General features: G+C 40.1%; 2 protein-coding genes across 3 annotated transcripts; both read right to left on the bottom strand.

Moving 5' to 3' along the window:
• Nucleotides 1–5,038: 5,038 nt before the first annotated feature.
• On the bottom strand, nt 5,039–16,275 carry baz1b (bromodomain adjacent to zinc finger domain, 1B). Of its 2 annotated transcripts, none has more exons than XM_055166933.1 (21): nt 15,486–16,275; nt 14,606–14,722; nt 13,982–14,126; nt 13,659–13,851; nt 13,450–13,571; nt 12,688–12,885; nt 12,455–12,616; nt 11,096–12,371; nt 10,831–11,013; nt 10,617–10,755; nt 10,363–10,529; nt 10,136–10,256; nt 9,966–10,064; nt 9,702–9,879; nt 9,426–9,614; nt 9,196–9,343; nt 8,655–8,805; nt 8,101–8,213; nt 7,593–7,717; nt 7,413–7,519; nt 5,039–7,240 (listed from the first exon to the last, which is right to left on the bottom strand). In XM_055166933.1, the coding sequence occupies exons 1-21, from the start codon at nt 15,602–15,604 to the stop codon at nt 6,556–6,558; spliced, it is 4,737 nt and encodes a 1,578-aa protein (XP_055022908.1). In that variant the 5' UTR covers nt 15,605–16,275; the 3' UTR covers nt 5,039–6,555. The 2 variants fall into 2 exon arrangements, with proteins under 2 accessions (XP_055022908.1, XP_055022909.1); XM_055166934.1 differs by having other exon boundaries at nt 10,136–10,253.
• A 987-nt stretch (nt 16,276–17,262) lies between these two features.
• bcl7bb (BAF chromatin remodeling complex subunit BCL7B b) lies at nt 17,263–19,426 on the bottom strand. The gene is made up of 6 exons (XM_020940480.2): nt 19,263–19,426; nt 18,682–18,757; nt 18,525–18,612; nt 18,265–18,417; nt 17,815–17,918; nt 17,263–17,739 (listed from the first exon to the last, which is right to left on the bottom strand). The coding sequence occupies exons 1-6, from the start codon at nt 19,373–19,375 to the stop codon at nt 17,668–17,670; spliced, it is 606 nt and encodes a 201-aa protein (XP_020796139.1). The 5' UTR covers nt 19,376–19,426; the 3' UTR covers nt 17,263–17,667.
• Between the last annotated feature and the right edge of the window lie 812 nt (nt 19,427–20,238).

Genomic DNA, 20,238 nt, shown 5'->3' with positions numbered 1-20,238 from the left:
AAGCTACACATGTTAGACTTTAATCCTAAATACTCCCAAAAAGCATGATACATGATTCTTTAAAAAATAAAATCTGTGGAAAAATCTGCCCTATAGTCGATTGGAGTACACCCAATGTGTGTGTGTGTGTCCTGGCTCCTGTCTGCCGTCCCTCTGCCTCCCCTGGATTGGGCTCCTGTCGCCGTTCACAGTGAAGGGCCACTCAACCTGGGAGGATATTCTTTCCCTCACATCTGCTATGAATTTACCAGAGCCTAGGCATTCAAAGACTCCTTTATGGAGCCGTCAGCAGCCCAGCGACTGCTTCCCATTAGGACTCACGCACACTGTAGTAGGTAAAACACACCTTGACACATGCGCACATGAGGGTCAACCACATACATTTACATATGCCCAAATAGAAATAAACATCTCCATTGGTGGCACTGAAACATGCACACCCCCATGAACATTGTACAGCATTCTACACCCCCAGTTTCTTATTAAACTGAAAACCTTTCCTTGAGTCAGGCTGAACAGCTGCAGGGTGATGCGATTCAGGGGTGGATATAGGGGCAGCCCTTTAATCTATTTATTGCTGGCATCCCCCTCACTAGTCACTAGGCATATGCACACTAGAGAAACATGAACCCTGATAGCAGCCTGGCCATCGTGTAACTTTAATTTGGAGGAAAAAGGCATTGTATAGTTTCTTTAATAGGGGGATTTTCAGGATTTTGTTCTAAAATGTTGCATAACTAATTTATACTCCTACTCCTACTACTATTTTGTGCTCATGTATAGATGGAAAACCATTCTTGTCAACGCAAGGGAACCGTACACAGGTGGCTACATGGCAGGTGAAACTGATGGACCGGTGTCTTGGTCATAAGGAAGTGGTTTAAGGGAGTGTGACTTCCCCCATAGTGTTTGGCTCCAGTCAAATGAAGCTGACAAGGTTAGCAGTTATAGGAGCAAATTTGGACCCAATATCCATATCCATCCATTCATTTTTTTCTGTTTATCCGGGGCCGGGTTGCAGGGCTAAGTTCCATTGTTATAGGAATTTATTTACAACCAAAATAATGAAATAAATAATCAGGATCATGTAGAGTGGGTTAATACAAACATTGTAAGACCAAAATGATGAGGCTCACTGCAGCAGTTACAGAGAGACGTGACAGTTTTAAATGTAACATCAACTGGACCAGAGTCGATGGAGCCGGAAGCGTCCCCATGCTCACTTCCTATTAGGATCGCAGCAACTAGTGGGATATATGTCCATTTATAAAGTCAGTGGTCATAGTTACGTTTTCCTTTACCAGTTAACAACAAGATGAGATGGGCATTTCATGTAGGCTAACATATTTTGTCCACCTTTGCCTAAAATAAGCCTAGAAGAAGACAATAAACAGAAAGAGTAAGTTTCAATAAATTTCTAAGTTTCGATTTGCTAATTGCAGTTAGCTAAAATGTCGCTGCATTTTAAAAGTGAATATAATTTAATATGTTTAGGAAAGGTAAAAAAAATAAAAATACTTATTACTACTTACGTTAGCATTAGGATGGCGCTTTATCAGTGGTCTGATCTGGCCTTGTCTGTAGCCGTGCTCCATCCATGTCCCGTGTGTCCTGTGTCTGTGGTCCCTGTGTCTGTGGTCCCCGTGTCTGTGGTCCCTGTGTCTGTGGTCCCCGTGTCTGTGGTCCCCGTGTCTGTGGTCCCCGTGTCTGTGGTCCCCGTGTCTACGGCCGCGCTCATGGTCCAAGATAAAGCGACCAACGAAACTCTTCTGATGGAGTGAAAGCACCTGCTGCTGCTCAGCGTGTATTAGCTTGTCTGGACAGTGCTAACTAACCTAGTTAAGAATACCAAGGTCCTTCATGCTTTAGTTTTGTAAAAGAAAGTAAATGTAGCCCTTGCGTTAATAAAGTGTTAATTGGGCAAAATAAGTCAGAGGGCAAACTAATTAAGCAGAAAATCTAAATTACAAGAAAAAAACAAATAGATACATCTGGGGCTACAACCAGATAAAGAAGACGTGTTCTCAGACTTTCCTCTGCTCAGACAGGGAGGACCCGTCTCCTGCTTTGGCACCTCAAGCCTGAACACTGCACATCAGGAGGCACCGTTCTGGAGGAAACATGAATAAATTGCCTCGACTGGTCCACTTGAAGACGAGCAGACCATCACAGGGAACTACTGTACTCACTAAACTTCTGTATATAGGATATAGGCTATATTTAGGCTACTGGTTGGGTGAATATAGAACATGTTTCTTGCATAATTAGGTTGGTTGAATGCAGCATGAAATCTGAAGATGATAGAATAAAGCTCTCAACCCATTTATTTCATCTGCTAGTTTGACTGCCTTTCTCTATAAGTGCTTTTATCCAGATGGTATGGCTGTCATATCATAATCTGTGAGTAAATTAATCAATTACACATATTTATTTGGCTGCAGTTATTTTGGCTGCATGCCTCCTATACCTTTAATACCTTCTCTAGACTGAAAGCTAGACAGTGCCTTGATTCTGGCTCTGTCTGTCTGCAAGCATGTCAGAAATCATACATGAGTGATATGTAAATGCAAGAGAATCAGACTGTTTTAGATGCGTGCAGAAGCCCCAGTGGGATGAGCACCGTGCACTCCCAGGAGATGAGCCATCCTCTGAACTCCTCCATTTCTTTGCTCCCCTCTTCTTCCACATTTTACTTTGGTTATATCATCAAAGGGAACGGACGTACATCACTGAAAAGTAGTGGGGGAGAAGGCTCTGTTTTTGTGAATAATGCATTTGTAATCATAGAACAGAAAGGAGAGAAATATTTAGGGCATGAGTTGCTTTGAGGCCACTATTCCCTGAATGATTATGTCACTTATGTCAATCTGTGCACCACGTCCTGTTTTGTATGGTTCATATTCGCTGAGTTTGTGACTGTTTGGATGTCATGTCATGATACAAGTTTGCATACTCAAGAAGAGCTGACATGCTGCATCTGTCACTGGGACTGTGTCAAAATTTAGTCATTCTTAAAGGTGCATCGTGTAACTTTTCTGGTTTAGGATTCACCAGCCACCTGTCTCCATGGAGATGTTATGGCTTTATATATAAACAATATTAAAAATATAATTTTTTGCATTTATTCAATTAAAGATATGTTTTGTTCAATAATTCCTTGAAAAACATGCTTCTTCTTACTGTGAGTAGAGTTGCCTCACCACAGTAACCTGGAGATAGATACCTGCAATGCCATAGTGTGGTACATTCCAGGAAAAGCAACATCTTCAGAGGCAAGCAGGGGCGCACCCTCCACCAGAAAGCTTGCCTAGTGCATCTTTGCTACAAAGGATCGGCTTCAAGATAATGTCTTATTATCAAGTAATTTTGTGTTTTTGGTTAAATTTTTCATAGACTGTAGGAGTCTCTGACTGTAATGGCCCCAATTCTGAACAGAGGCTATTTTGCCTCAGGCCTGTATGAATTGTGTATGAACTGCTGCTTGCATTCATGTATTTAGTTTTTATAACAGATTTTTAGCATAGTGATTCATCTCACCAGTTGCACTTCAATATAAAATTTACCAAATAATCATCTATGAAAAAAACGTTACATTTCAAGTTCTTCCCCTGACTACCTCTGGGCTCTGACTTGTGTCTGGGGTAAATATTTGCTGGGTGTGTTGGTACCCATGCAAACTCAGGTCACACACAGCCCAGTCAGTTCAAAGTTTAGTCTGTGCATATGTGGCCTCTGTTTGCTTGTTATGGAGTGAAAGCACCTGCTGTTGAACCTGCTCCAACCTGTCCCCCCTTCTAACTTACAATCTGAACGCCAATCTCCAAGCACAATAGTTCCTACCTATATTTTAACTGTACCTTCCCCCTCCACACATGCTTGTTCAGCCAATTGCTTTGACTTTGCAGGGGAGTGATGCTTGCGTGATTAACTTGTGTAGGATGCACAGACTTGTTTTTATGAGATAGGAAAACCCCTAAGACTTAAGTTTTAAAATGTGTATGCCATTGTATTTTATTTTAATGTTTCATACATAATGCAGAGGTTTGTGAGGATAAAGTGGAGAAAGTTGAATATGAGTTCATCTTTGAAATAATTTGAAGTGTTGGTTTAAACAAAAATATAAACAAAATTATCATTTATTTTTTTTAACTCTTGTGTTTTGTTGGGGAATATTACAGAACTGATAGGCACAAGGTGGTGTATTTTCATGATGACAATAAAAGTATAACACATAAGTAAAGAGAAGGACATATAAGTTCTTCTTTGTCTGATACATATTGACAATTTTTGGGGATATTTTACATGTTAAAATCTGGTCTTGTTTGTGATATTTTTTATTTTCACACTGTTGCGATAATTGACTATTGTCACTTTCCAGAAAAGAGATTATGATATTTGGGCAATAAAATACCTAATACATTTAATGTTATAAAGTGGAACATTTCAGGCAACGCTATATCACCGCCACAACCTGGTGGTGAATCCCTACCTGAAGTTAGAGTGCTATGTAATGTTTTTGGTGGAGGGTACCCCACCTGCTCATCTCCATGTAGATTGTATTGCTTTACCTAATATGTTCCACAATACTCATACAGTATATATATATATATAAATATATATCTCCACAGTGACAAACAGGTGACGCCACCAACCCAAGTTACCAACCCATGTCAGATCTGTGGAAAAATGGGACACTCACAGTAAGAATGTGTTTTCAAGATATTTTTCAGATATAAAAACACTAAGTGAATAAATGCAAGACAAATCTTAATGCTATACTGTGGAACATTTCACGTAAAGCATTAACATCTCAGTGAAGGCAATCAGGTAGCACAACTCTACAGAAAAGTAACTACCTTCAAGAAGGGTGTACTCAGATTAACGGCCCCAATCCAACCCTTGGTCTTCTTGGGTACCTTGGTCTGAAATATGTTGAAGACACCTGCAATTCATTTACATCTTGATAAGTCACACAATTATCGTTAATAAGTATACTATTATAATTAGTGTATGTTCAGAGAAACAGGCCACAACCCAGTAAAAGCACTGATATTTTATTACAAAGTAAAAGACATCAGTTGGATCTGTCCAAAGTTTTTCAGATGGCAGTGACATCAGCTTGACACAGAATAACCAAGGAGAACAATTGTTCATCCATAGGTTTATTGTGTATTTCTGAACATTTGACCCAGCCCAACCCCTATTTGAGAGACTATAAATATATATAAAAGGAGGTGTAAAAGACTTTTGTAGCTCCTTCACTAATAAAGAAAGCATTTACAGACAGGCCTCACGTTTGAGAGGGGCAGTTATATTAACCTGTTCTCAGCAGTGATAAATGATCAATATTGAAATCTGAAAACAAAACTAAATTCACACTGACACAGGGCAAAGGGACCTCTTCAGAGAGCTACTAGAGTATAGTGCAGATTTATAACATCACTGGACTTAAAATCAGCTCTGACTAAAGTGCTGAAGTACAATTGGATGTTCCGTCAGTCCCAGTATTGACATGGGTACCTACAGACATCTGTTCGGTGTTGAGCCAGAGCACCACCTAGTGGCATCTCTGTAGATGTCCACTGCATCCTTAAGGTCAGCGTATTATATGTGGAACTAACATGGTAACTCATATGTGCAACGTTCTCAGTTTTCTTACATGCCCTGCTGAAATCTGGCATTGTTTAAAATGTGATCAAGATGTGATTTATTTTACAATAGGTTCCATAAAAATATGAAAAATGCCCATTTTAACAAACCAAATGTGTTTAAACACTGTTTACAGATGTTGCACATAATTGTTGCAGCTGCTGGCACAATATACTGTAAATGCACTGAAGACAAAAATAGTGCTTTGAGGTACAGGTTTGTAGTGACCTAGCACTACAGAGCAGAGGCTGGCCATTTCCATGTAGAGTTGTCTCAAACTTAACATATACAACACAGTAATATGACACCAACAAGCCCTGACAAAACTTCCCAATTTGTGAATGTATAAAAGTTCAAGTTTGGATTTAAAATTTGAGTGCAAAAGTAGAGCACAACAAATCTACTTGAATCTACAGGGATAATAATGGGACTAAAGTGGCTTCACAGGACGAACAGTGACATTTAAGTACTTTGTGGTGACATACAAATGGAAAGAGCTGTAGTTGATGGAGGTTTTACTGTTTGGGCTACCTGGCTGCCAATAAGGTATAATGGCTGGACTGGTGTATCAGAATGTTAACACGTCCCCCTACATTTTACATGTTTCCAAATAAAGGTCAAATACTTAAAGGAGTCTTCCAACTGGATCATGGATCCATATCAAAGTGTCTAAGAGCTCTGAGGACATTATCTTAAAAGTTTTGTTGAAAAAAAAAAAAAAAAATCCACTGATATTAAAACATGTTACAAATATAAATTTTTCTTTTATCTCAAAATATGAACACAAATTCAAGAACACAATTAGTCCTGCTGGTGTGACAGGGAGGACTGGAGAGCTCCTCTTAGTTTTGAACAAGAGCTGGACACTAGTTTTAAAGCAAGAAAACAAAAACATCACCCTGAAATTTAGCGCCTGAGCCTCTTGGAATGTCGCTGGTTGGGCCGCTCCTCATCACTGCTGGCATCTCCACGAGTTGCTCTTTTACGAGTTCTACGGGAGTCCCGCTCTTCATCACTGTCCTGCTCTTTGTACCGCTTCTTCCCAGAGTTCCGTGCACTCCTCCTCTTACTAGTGTCATCATCGTCATCCTCCTCCTCCTCTTCCTCCTCACTTTCAGACTCCTCACGCTTCCTGCCCCGGCTACTCTTCCCTCCCCGGCTACTCTTGCCATTGGCCTTTCCATTTTGCATTTTCCTTCTTGGGGGTTCTTCTTCCTCTTCGTCTTCTTCCTCCTCTTCTTCTTCTTCTTCCTCCTCTGCCTCCTCTTCCTCCTCCTCTTCCTCCTCATCAGATGTCTCTGGAGCTTTGGTGACCCGTTTGCGAGAGCGCCTGCGGAGGTAGTTGACACCAGGCAGCAGCTTCTGGAGGAGCTCAGTGAAGGCCTGCTCCGTTTTGGTCAGGCAGCAAAGCACAGTGCTGCCCTGTTGATTGTACTCCTCAGCATTGGAGAACACCAGTTTCACGTCCTCCACAAACTCCTGTGTGTTGCGGTATGCACCATCACTGAACTTTCCTAACATGGTCTGGAAATCCATGGGCTGGGAAATGATATCCAGGTAGTCCTCAGCCTCTTCTGCCGACACAGGCTCCCTGGAAAATAGGTTTAGGATGTCAAACTAATCCTTAGATCTGTAAGTAATTTCATCAGTTTTCTAAGTAATAATTTCTAATATTTATACTACTTATTTTGGGAGTCTGAGCTAAACTCCCTAAACATGTATAAAAAAATGTAGATAACAGAACTGTCATGTAGTTGATTTACCTGAAAGGCCAGCTGTAACGGAACTTTGATAGCTTCTTGAGGATTTCCTCACATTTCTCCAACTCCAGGCGTTGCCTACGAGCTCCAGTCTGGGAACTTTGGCGAACCTGAGAAGAGAACAGTCAAAGGTTTGAGAGATACCATCAACTAAATATAACACGGCATAAATCATACTCTTACCAGTTCATCAATATCTGCAGGACTGGAGGGACCGGATTTTTTCTTGGCACTACTCGACTTCTTAGGCTTACTTTTTGAACTTTTAGATCGAGATGACGACTGTTTAGTTTTCTTCCTTGGTCGCACTGGGGATAAAAATACAAAGTCAGGATTAACATACTTTCTGCATGGAACTATTCTCCATAGAAGGCCTGTATGTAGAAAGTCAATACTGATTAGATGCAACAAAGAATAAGGCGACGAGCTGAGCCCTAATCTGAAAGCGGGGATCATCCTGCCACATACTTTGAGTGAAACCAGAGTGAATCTGGATTTGAAAAAAAAAGACTAAACCCGGATTTGAAAAAAAAGACTAAACCCAAGATGTCCTACATGACAACACACACAAAAGGGAGACCGCATTCCCCTCATTCCAAAACCCACTTTTATGAAGCCAGAAAATTTTGTGATTTTCCTTGTTTGCTTTGGGCGACAGCTAAGAGCATCAAACTTGATTCGAGGCACTTACAGCTGTGGCCCATGGCCTTGTAATCATTCTCCTCATCATCCTCTTCCTCCTCAGAGTCCTCCTCTTCAGAATCTTCCTCGTCTTCATCGTCCTCCCCATCTTCATTATAGTTTCTGGAACAAAACAGTATGATTTCATTAATCCTAACTACTGATACAGGGCTATATACTCCAGACAACTGTACAACAGCTCCCCTTATGTAATAGACAACCTTATGCCACAACAAATTTACAGTTTTCATCCTTTTACTACATTTTCTTAACCATTTTATTTTATCCATCTCCCTATCAATATAGATAGATATATGTATATTTACTATATTTATATCATACATTTATATCTATATATGTTTTTTTACTATACATATACTAATATATTATTTGACACAAATCTTGCCTTTAATTTTGTTGAATTTCATAAATGTATTTTTTTGTTCTTCATTATTACATTGTAATGTGTGAGCTACATTGTCCACGTAATTTTCCTTGTGATGAATCAATGACACTATATCCAAGCAACGCAAAATACAGCACACTTTCAATGGATCCACATACCTCGAGCGGGAGCCACGTCTGGGAGCTACTGTGGGTTGGCAAGCCGGGCACAGCCACTCCCCAACAGGAATACGATACAATGCTGGCCGCAAGCAGAACAGATGGAAGGCCTTGTTGCACTCATCACAGAGAATGAGTTTCTCATCATCACCTGGAGAAGAGCAGGAGATATTAGTGTCAAAAAAGTGCAAACTACAGTGCTGATTTCATTTTAGGATTGCTTTCCTATAAATGCTAATGCTAACAAACAGCTGTGAATTTGACTGGCATCTTACTGCTTCACCTGGTGCTTTCTGACGATGCTGCTGAATGATGACCTGCCTGACACTATTAGACTGTCCTGTACTATGCTTGACATGAATCTCCATCAGCTTCACCACAGACTTGCTTTGTTTGTGCGCTGAATAAAAAGGCAAAAGACTGATTGGGAAAGGGAACTGCTCTTCACTTACTACTGCACATAAATACATATGAAATATGAATAGTTATAATGTCATGAGCTTGTCCTTTACTCATATGTGTCAAATCTGGGTAGATTTACCTTTCCTGCGGCAGACTTTGCAGCGAGCATTCTCAGCGGACATGTCCCACTTGATACAAGAATCCAACATTCCCAGCAGCACGTGCATCCTGGAGAAGGTCTGAGCCTCTCGGATGGCAGTTTTCCATTTTTCAACCGCAGAAGCCACCTTAAAGCAAAAAAGAGAAGTACAGTGAAAAGGAGAAATCAATAGGCATTTGTCCTGTATTTCATTGTGTTTTGGCCCTTACCCTCGCCTCCTCAGCCAGTTTCTTCTCTTCATTTACTTCTTCTACCTTGCTACTGTTTTCTTCAGTATCTTGCTTTTTCTTCTTTTTCTGTTTGGGGGCCATGAAACCCTGGAGGAACTTCTTGATGACACATGACTGAATAGTAATGATCAGCTCTCCAAAGTCTTTGAGGTGTTCAATCTTTTCCAACTGTACCCAAGAGAGAATTTTCATTGATCATTGACCATGTAATGTACAACTGTATGGACTTCTGTAATTCTAAACAAGCTGAATTACCTGTTCTTCAATATCAACATTATCTTCCATGTATCCAAGGCCTCCCTTCTGAAGTCGTGAGGCTACCTCCAGGATGTCACTGCGCAGGTACTTGAGCAGCTCTTCATGGCCATCACAGGTCCGGAGGCCAGTCTTTCCTTTGCGTGTCAGATAGATGGAGTGGAGGATATCCTGGTAACTGTTACAGGAAATGACCAATGTAAGTAGGTATAAGTTGCATATTCCCATTTGAAATTACTTTAAAAAAATAAAAAATGTATTCACCTCTTTTGAATTTTTGCTTTCAGTGCACTCTCCCTTACACCTTGAGGATGAAGACAGTCCATCAGCTCTTCAAGTTCAGCAGGGCTGTCACATATAAACCTGTACAGACAAAATATTAGTAATATGAACACAAAAAACACCACTTAAAACAAAGTAGGCTGGACCCCTACCATAGGTTTTGCCCTTGCTTTGGAAAGGTTGTTTCCAAACAGACTTCTGCAACAGGTGCTGCCCCCTGCAGGCCAGTTTCAGTAACAGCACCATCTATGCTGCTATCATCCTTTTCATCTGCTGTAAATGCAAGGAAATGGTTCATAACCAACTCACAGGTAAACACACAAAAAAAAAAAATTTAATTCAAACTACTGTGGTACCCTACGCCTATAATGAAGTATACCTTGTGAATCCTTGGGTTGATCAGAGCCAGTATCGTCCTTGCCTTCCGTTTCAGACTCTGCTGGGGTTTTTTCTTCAGGTGGAGGTGTGAAGTTGTAGTCAATGCTGTCGTTCACCCAACCCTTTTCAATGTACAGACCAGGTACTACATCAGAGAACAGCCAGTATCTGAACAAAGAAAAAGACCAAACCAATTTAAAATAAAGCTTCTTTCATCATGTAGATAAGAAATGGACATTTTGTAACAGAACAAACCTGTTGTGATTTCTGTCTGTACCAAGAGGTGCTCTACGCAATACAAGTTTGGCTTTGGTAATGCCTTCTTGGAAGGCCTTCTCCAATGCAGCCCTTTGTTTGCGCACCCGTTCCTCTTCTGCTTCCTTCTCCATTCGCTCTAAAAAAGTTAAAATTTCACATTGAAGCTACTTTTGCACAATATTATAATATTATACTCAAAATGACCTCTTACCTTTATTCTGACGATCCATTTCTTCTTTTTCCTTCTTGGCCTGTGCAGCCATCAGCCGTCTGCTCTTCACTAAACTGATCAGATCCTCTGGTTGGGGCTCCACTTTTACATCACTTTTGCGATCAGTCTTGCTAGCACCTTCTTTTTTCTTATCTGTTTTTCCCGTCCCTCCATCTTCTTTACCTAAATTAAAAAAAAAAAAAAAAACTATTATTTTGTTACATTCTTCAAATGAATTGCCATCATTACATGTGTGATCACAAACCTTTATCATCCAACTCCTTGCGCTTTTGTTTCTCAGCTTTCTTTTGATCATTGGCCTGTTTGAGCATGGCCAGGCGTTCCTTCCACAATTCTGCCGCTCGTTGTTGCATTGAGTCTACATGGTCCTCTACTGAGTAGGTCATAAGGATGCGATGACACAGCCCTACAAGGAGGTTGACTTTCTCCTCTGGGCTGAGTTCAAACACTTCTACTGTCTCAAGCTTTTCTAAAAACTCACTGCTCACCACATCATCGAAGCCTGACATAGTGGCAGAATCATCAGAACCCTGGTTGCTCTCTTCTCCATGAGTATCAGACGGTCGCAGGCACAGCCGGGCCAATTCTGATGCCGAGTGCATGGTGAGGGGGATTTCTGACAAGGGCATGTCCAGCTCACTGTAGCCTTCTGCCAGTTCGTCCTGAAGAAGAGTCTGCAGAAGAACCACCAGCACACGATTCAGGTAAAGAAATCCTGAAGTGTCCCCTGCCAGAGCTTCCATCAGGGCTACAGAGGTTATGGGATACTGGTCGTCCGGCATTAGAAGCCCTGCGTAACAACTGAGAAAGTCCACCACCATTGCAATCTGACCAAAGAGAGCATTTGGTAATCCTTCTGGCATGTCTACAAGTTTAAATACAGGGAGCGCTTTGCCATCAGTGATCTCCTGGTCCTCGAATCTACGGGACTCTTTCTCACGCCTCTCCTTGGCCTTCTCTCGCATCTTTTCATTAAGTTCTTGTCGTCTCCTCTTCAATTCTTCCTTCTTCTCCTCATCGGTCATGGCAGCCCAACGTCTCTTTTGCTCCAACAGATCCCAGCGTTTCTGCACCAAAGCTTTAAGCTCCTCGGGCAGACGATTGCGTTCTTCTTCAGACAATGTTTTGGCAGCCATACTAATGAGTGTAGAAAGGAAGTGTTTTTTGTCCTCTTTACCCTTGTGTTCCTTATAGTACCTCACGAGACGGAGAGCCACAGGGTGTAAGGGCCTGCCAAGTTTGGGACTCGCAGTGACAGAGCTTCGTGGTCTTTTCTTTGGACTTCCAGCAGGTGTGCTTTTGGCAAGATGCAGCAGTGTCATCTGCTTCATCTTTGATGTTTTTGGTCCTGCTTTACCATCCTTCTTGGAGACCTTAAGGACATTTTTTCCAGATTTCTTTCCATCTTTCTTTTCAGTTTTTTTCCCTGATTTTGGAGTAGACGAAGTTGAGCCTTTTCCTTCTTTTTTAGGAGTACCTGAGTTTTTAACCTTAAGTGGAGAGCCATTCATTTTTATTTTCTAAAAAAAAAATTAAAAAGCAGTTAAAAATTTTAATTTATTTATGGAATGAAAGGACTGAAATATGCACTATAATCACCAACCTGCATATGGCCTAAAATTGTGGGGCTGAGAGGCGTTTTTTTCTTTTTCTTCTCATTTGCTGAATCGTCTCCTGGTGTAGTGGGTGTCTTCAACTTTTTGCTTGGCTTTCCTTCGGCAGATGACAAGCTTTTTCTCTTTGCTGATGAATTCTCTGCTAAGAACTATAAATCACACCTACGTTAGGTGTGATCATCCATATAAAAGGAAGAGCGACAAAAACTAGAAAATTTACCTTTTGTGGATCAAGAAGAAAATCACTGAATTTACTTGGGAGGTTAAACTTTTTCACCATTTCATCCTCAACAACCCAAGGGGCGCTGTCACTTGTGCCCAACCTCAGAGAATGGTGCCTGATGAAATAGCGGATTATCTCTTTGGTTGGTGGGCGCTCGGTTCTAAAAAGACTGTCAGCTGGAACATCACTGATCACCTGCAACAAACATGGTTCGTACATTGACAAACGCTTAAAAATATAAAAAACTAGAAAAGCACTCAGAGAGCACAGGCCTCCGCCAAGGACTACCCCCATTTTTTATATAAATTGCGATAAAATCAGTCTTCTGGATCAGATCCGGATCAGCCTTTGGAATATGAAAGAGGATCCCATTGTCCATCCCTGAGTCAAATTTCATGGGGTTTGGTCAATAATTAACCGAGATATTGAGAAACAAAATTTTTGGCCCCATTTACCACAATGTTAACTAAAATTTGAAAGTGATCCAAAATCCAGGATTTCTTCCGGATCACCCCCAAAATGAAATCACTTCTTCCTTTTCACATTTCCAACAAATCCTGAAAATTTCATCAAAATCGGTCCATAACTTTTTGAGTTATGTTGCTAACAGACAAACAAACAAACAAACAGACAAACACCAGCAAAAACATAACCTCCTTGGCGGAGGTAACTAATAAAAACTGGTAAAAACTATGTAGATTTGAAAAAAAAATTCAGATATGATATACTATATTTTAAAAGACAACCAAAACAACAAACCTTGTCCTCGTTGATTAACTTCACGTCATATTTGTGAGGAAGAAATTTGGGCATTACCCATCTCTTCCTTTCTTCTTTGACTGCAGTTTGAACTTTTCTTGGTGACCGGCGAGCCCTATCACCTAACAGCAAATGGAACTTGTTATAATAAAATGACAAATACACACAATACTGCCTATACTGTATCAAGCTCCCAACAAAATACATACTCAAGCTCTCTCTCCGAATCTCCTCTTCTCGTGAAGGAGGCTCTTTCCTCTGATTCTCCTGACTGGCATTCTCCTTGTCACTTGATGGAGAGTCACAGGCACCCTCAAGCTTTTTATCACCCATTTCCCCTTCTGGATTCTCTAAAGGGTGAATCTTTATTATGTTCACTCTCAAATTTTTGTCTTTTCCCACCTGAAAAAAGTATGCCAAAATGACTGCTACTTTGAGGCATAGATTGTTTGACAAAATGCTGATCAACATATAATGGCTCAAGGCATAGAAAATGTTGTCTCAAGCATTTGATTCAAATTAGAAAGCTTACCAGGAAGTCACACTCTTCACCAACAGCATACTTGGTCAGAATTTCCATCCATGCCATTTCAACCAGCTTGTCCAAAGAGACAGTGTTGTGGTGGACCATCTCCAAGATTGGTTTCTCAAACCAACTGGGATATTCTTCCTGCAACCTGGAAATAAAGGTGATCTTTACAAAAATTTACTGTTGTGTGAAATGTAATAATAGTCTAGACTAGAGTGTTGGTGCCTGAGAGACATTTCTCAAACAAAAATATAGCAAGTAGATATACATTACATAAGAAGTTACATCAGCAGACCGACAGTGACCACTAGAGGTCCCATAACCAATTACAAGGTTAGTTTTATAATTTTAATTACAGTTGTCAGAGAGGCCAGAAGGCCATGAAAACCTCTGTTAAGATCAAGATGACAAAATTTAAAATGCCTATACTTAAAAACTTATATAATGATCAAGTTGTTTGTATATAAACAGTGGCAGGACTATAGAGCCAAATATTCCAATCAAAACAATGTAAACAATACAAACAGCAATATTTCTCTGCATAAGCGTACAAATGTACACATCAACAGACATTTAAATGTGAGCCATCTGAATAATTAAAAGGGTGTACTGTACAGTGTTACTCACAGTTCAGTGACCTCCTGCTCCTCCTCCCATGCTTCTTTGTGTGTTAACTGGGAGCTTCCCGTGCTTTTGCAAGTCCAGATGCGCTCATTATATCGCTCTAGACGTGCTTCATATTCCCTGAAAGTATTTTAGTTAAGGTACAATACAAAACAAAATTTATTTTCCTTGTTCAGGTCTAAAACCATACGATTCTACCAATCATTTGAATAATAAAAAGGTACCCTAATTAAGATGCATGGGCACCTTTATTTACCATCAGCAATCATAATGTTGTGTGCATCTTACAAATAAATCATAATTACATAATAAGTACTATTAGTATAGAAGTGCACTATGTGATTTACTTTGTAGGATACAGATACAGTTAGAATACATTTTATGCAAATATGTGTTCCGGGATCTTAAACTATGAAGCCAGTGTTCAGTGCGCACTGGAGCGATGCTTATGAAGGCGTGCTAAGGGCTATTGTGACAAATGCCAATATTAGCAGCGTATGTGCTAACCCTGTTAGCTGTCAACAGCACCATAATATACTCATAATCGTGGCAAGAACACCTACATCGTGATAGTGTTAACGCTTCAAATGACGTAAGAACCATACAGTCTATGGTAAGAACCCAGTAAAATGTCAAGTAAACCCCTATTTAATGCCACACTAATGCATTGAACTTTAGCTAGGAACTGTAAGTGCTAGCATGTTATCCATTGAAAAGGAGAGGGGCCACAAACAGTCAAATGTGAGACAACAATGAATCAGACAGTCACTTACACTCCTGTCTAATGTAACCGAGGTGAAAAGAGTGATTTGGACTGGAGACACACGGGTTTGTGTGCGCCATGTAGCTACAATGGGCATCAGCGGCATAATGTGAAGGATACTCTTTGTTCCTGAAGGCCTCCTTGCTGTGCTCGATGATGTAGACCTCTTCTCCCGGGCCTGGTGGCTCTGCTAGCGGTTTCACTAGCGGGTAAGGTTTCCGGCCCAATAGCGGTGCCATCGTATCTCCAAAGATGACACGGCGACCAACGTCCAAGTCAATATATGTAACAACCTAATTCAGTAAGGTGTGGCTAGACTGTCCAAACATTTATCCAAAAGTACAGTCTACAGACGTCAGGTGATAACACGGCTCACGTTACCGGTGGCAGGCTCAACGTGTAGCCGCTAGTTAGCTCGTCGGCTAGCAGGCTGGGTTGCTATCTCGTTGCAAAACAATAACAGAGCTATTCTCACCACCTGCTTCATCGCATCCTCCTGTCCTTTTGGAGTGACGACAAGTTGATTACGCACAGTCTGTTAGTGAGATTATGCCCGGCTTGATTTCACAAACAGCCTGGAAACTTTGAGCATCCGCAAAGGAAACTGAAAACACGCGAACAAAAATCAAACTAGCGGCAACAGTGGCTTCTCACCGAGAGGTCTGGCGCGCCGTGTTATCCAAGTGCTGCAAAAGTGCGTCTGTTCCTGCGCGATCAATTAAAACGTGAAGTTACATGGAAACTGTTATCTCTCGCTGTGACAACCCACGAGGTATGCAGTTGGTGAAAGCTACCCGGTGCAATCAAAAGGTTAATTCCTTGCCGAAATGGCGGGAGTTTCTCAGTCCACCGGCACAATTCGCGTACCCACCACTCGGTTTCCCCGGCAGCAGGCAGCGTCGTCGACTCGCCTCGCCCACCCTCTACCGCGATTGGTCCACAAGCTTTAGCGCCCTCGGAAAATTAAGAGGCACCTGTCACTGATTGGCTTTTTTCGGCTGCCTATTTTCATTAAGTTCCAGCCCCTAAATATTTGCCCCGCCTTACTGTTGATTATGCATCACTGGATGAAGGTCAGGTGACCACAACTAAGAGGCCAGGCATCATGACCACAACTAGATTTTATGTCTTAAGAGTTAAACTGAATAGCCTTTTATTGAGGTTGAGTTTTACTAAAGTGTAAACAACTTAGACAAACTTTATTGATCCACAAGGGCAATTATTTGGACACAGTAGCTGACTCATCACACTATAATATAATAACAAAGAGTAAAAAATATATGTATAAATGGTAATAATATATTCTAAAGAAGTAGCAAAAATATTTCACTAGAGACAAAAATATAAATATATAATAAAATATCAAATCTCAGCTATACAAGAGGTCATAGGAAGGCAGTGCAACAATTTGATGATTGTCAGGCCATACAATTGTCCGTTACAAAAGGGTGCGTTATTGTGCAGTTGTAGGGAGTATAATTTGTTACATTAAGGTGAGTTGTTGTACAGTTGTATGAAGTATTATCTGTTACATATAGGTGAATTGTTGTACATTTGTATGAAGTACGGTATGAATGTAGTCCTGTATCTCACTGTTTGAGCAGAGCTGTAGGAGCCTGTTGGAGAATGATCTCCTCTGTCCCTCTATAGTCTGGTGCAATGGGTGAGTTTTTGTACAGTTGTAGGGAGTATTATCTGTCCCTCTATAGTCTGGTGCAGTGGGTGAGCAAGCGCGCCCATGTGTCCTCTTGTCCCTCACTGTGACAAATGTCCCCAGCTCACAGCCAGTCAAGCTGATCAATCAGCCTAACAGTTGATCACATGACCAGCTTTACAGATCAGTTTGTCAATCTGCCCAATGTCCCTTTTAATTTACGAAAATAAAGAAAAGCCAGTGTTTATTTGGACATGTTTATTTAAATACAGAGACAAATAATAAATACTTAACAGTATGTAATCTTGTCATAACCATGAATGTTGTGAAGAAATGTATACATAATGAAATGAGTTGGGTTCATATCAATGATTTCTACCTACTAATGCTAAGTAAACATGCAAAACTCAAATGCACCACATATTTGACTACATTTGACAAACTACTTGATATATAAACAACATAATAACAAGAAAAAAGGACAGTGTATCTAATGGAATTATTTTAAATGAAATGTCTAAAAATTGTATAGCCTACTTTGAATTTGCTTATACAATGTTCAGTATTACTATTTACCTAATATATATTTTAATTTTTAGCTTAGTGAGACATTTAAGAAAAGATACAGGGAACAAAAACTTGATTTAACTATCTAAGAACAGAGTTTTCTCCAGTGCAAATCTTCTTCAATGGGGGTGCACCTGTTTCATCCACATCTTCCTGTTAAAACATTTAGGTTAAACAATGAAACAGACAAAAACTACTAAAGTGTTCAGTATCAATCCAGTGTTTAACCTGTGGGGTAGGAGCACTCCGTCTTACAGTTACAGAAGAAAGAAGGTCTTCTTTAATAAGCGTAGGAGGTTCATCCGTTCCTTCTCGTCTAGAAGTGACTGGCTCTGCAATCACAAAAAGACAAGCACTTCTCTTTTTATTTGTAAATCCATTTTTATTAGTTTTTAAATGTAGGTACCTCCAGTTTCACTTTGTATAATTCTGAAGTCGAACATTAATTAAACAAGTGTCATACCATCTTCACGATGATTTAATGCAGGAAAATGATAACAATCCTGACATAGCTTAATAGTACAATATTTTATTTTATTTTTTGTAAAATGTTTTCAGTTTATTTTACCCCAGTAAACCCCACTGGATGACCCCAGTCCCCTTTAGAAAACATAACTATGGACAACAATCTATACGTACCTAACTATAAAAAATTGTATGACAAAGACCAGTGCGTACCATCCACAGTTTCCTGACCCAGCATTGGAGGCTGGGAGTCCTCAGTCCTGAGACTGGTATGTGGTGGGCTCACTTGTTGTGAACTGGAGCTGCTGCTATTATCCATCTTAGGTTGGTATACATCAGACAGAAAACTCTGATTGCTATTTTCATCTGAAATGACAGACCAACATTCATGAATGATACTACATTTTTAAACAATTTCACTGCACTTTTAATATGGGCTAGTAGACTGGACTGTGAATAGCAACAAACTATACCACCAAAATCCAGTAGAGAATTTGTGTTTTCCAACACTACATCTTTTAGTCCTCTAACTTCTCCACCTGTGGATTTGGTGCGATAAATCTATAAGGAAAGAGATGTTAAAATGGATTATTAGGCCAAGTACTGTTATTGTTTTACTACTACCCTTACCTGTTTTGTTTCTGTTATAGGAACCCACTTGAATATGCGCAGGGATGTGTCTCCTACTGTCACCCATTTTTTCTCCCTGTTTAATGAGTAATAACCAGTAATTAATACACATTGTCCAACATCAAATCTCACAGATCTCTATTTAAGACCCAGTAGCCAATACGACAAGATGCGATAGGCTTAGTAGAATTTAGTCATGATTTTATCTAAGAATATGAATTACAGTAAGTTAAAGTATTATCCGTGAGTCTTAGACGATCAGTAGCCATATTTTGAACATATTAAATGTCAAATGTCTTAAATGAGGTGTCTGTAATGTCCTTTCACGGGCTACAGGGCAGTCGTGTCATTTATAGCGCACAGCATGAGAGGCTCAAGTGTAGCCATATTGACAACTCTCAGCGGAAATCTCCTTTGTCCCGCCTCTTGTCTCTAAACAGCGCAGCCATTGGACAGCGGCTCCGTCAATCAGTCAACTTTCCCGACTGAAGTTTGTTGAGCGGCGCAGCGGCAGCAGATAACAGACCCTCTACAAATACTATTTCCACCATGTTGTTGTTACACACAGATAGATTACATACCATTTGCGCACTTTTTCGATGGCCGCCAAAACCTTTTTAATGTCGTCTTTAGCCCGACTTCGCGTTTCTGCTCGGCCTGATCGCCCCGACATCTTGATGCTGTTATGATTCATCTACCGATGCATCTGAAAACTTCAAGACCAAGCCCCAGCACTCCGCTACTGCGCTGATCTCGCGAGGTTTCAATGTTGTCCTCCCTGCGGGCTTTTGGCAACATGGATTATGCGCACAGTGAATATTTATTATGAACAATGACCTTTTATTTCGATTGGCAAAGACTTCTTTATACATTCTGTGGTTATTACTATTGATGACAGCAGGCCTAAAGATTTGTTAGGACGAAGCTCAATAGAATACTTTGTGAAATATGAATATGGCTACACATAGAATATTATCAAATAAATTTTTTTATACAATTACAGCATGATAATAACTGCAACGCACGTGTGGTTGTGTTGGCTTTTCTGTTGTGATATTTTTATTAAAGAAAAAAAAGAAACAGGAAAAAAATGTAAGTCTATTGAATAAACTTTACAACCAAACCAGTGTTTAATCTGTGGGTGCAATATTGTTATTGTAATAATCGGTTATTATACATTATTCACAATCTAACTATAATCTTTCATCAGTCCTCACTTGCAGAAGGCCACACGGGGGAGCCTTGACCATTGACCAAAGATGCACTTATCTTTTCTAGTGGTGTTGGGTCATCACCATATTGTTTTGCATGTCCCACAGTATCCAATCCAATCCACTTTATTTATATAGCACATTTTACAAACAGTTTACAAAGTGCTGCACAAACACATAATAATAACAACAATAATAAAATGATAAAATAAATGCTGAGATTTCATCATACTAGTTTTAAAATAATAAAACCAGTAAAATAAAATAAGAGCAAAATCATAGAATAGCAATAAATAAAAAAAATAAAACCAATATAAAATACATTAAAAATAAATAAAAGACACAG

This window comes from Boleophthalmus pectinirostris, unplaced genomic scaffold (genome assembly GCF_026225935.1).
Source record: "Boleophthalmus pectinirostris isolate CB_2022bp ecotype Guang Dong unplaced genomic scaffold, ASM2622593v1 HiC_scaffold_9, whole genome shotgun sequence".
In the NCBI taxonomy this organism is placed as follows: domain Eukaryota; kingdom Metazoa; phylum Chordata; class Actinopteri; order Gobiiformes; family Gobiidae; genus Boleophthalmus; species Boleophthalmus pectinirostris.
Note: the sequence above shows the minus strand (reverse complement) of the source record. Positions and strands in the feature narration are given on the sequence as shown.

Coding starts and splice junctions, on each gene's coding strand:
- baz1b (XM_055166933.1), bottom strand. CDS start 15,604: ATGGCACCGCTATTGGGCCGGAAACCTTACCCGCTAGTGAAACCGCTA. Junction 10,530..10,616: donor ACAGACAGAAATCACAACAG/GTTTGTTCTGTT, acceptor TTCTTTGTTCAG/ATACTGGCTGTTCTCTGATG. Junction 9,615..9,701: donor ATGTTGATATTGAAGAACAG/GTAATTCAGCTT, acceptor TCTTGGGTACAG/TTGGAAAAGATTGAACACCT.
- bcl7bb (XM_020940480.2), bottom strand. CDS start 19,375: ATGAATCATAACAGCATCAAGATGTCGGGGCGATCAGGCCGAGCAGAA. Junction 18,758..19,262: donor ATCGAAAAAGTGCGCAAATG/GTATGTAATCTA, acceptor CTCATTAAACAG/GGAGAAAAAATGGGTGACAG. Junction 18,418..18,524: donor TTCTCTACTGGATTTTGGTG/GTATAGTTTGTT, acceptor CTGTCATTTCAG/ATGAAAATAGCAATCAGAGT.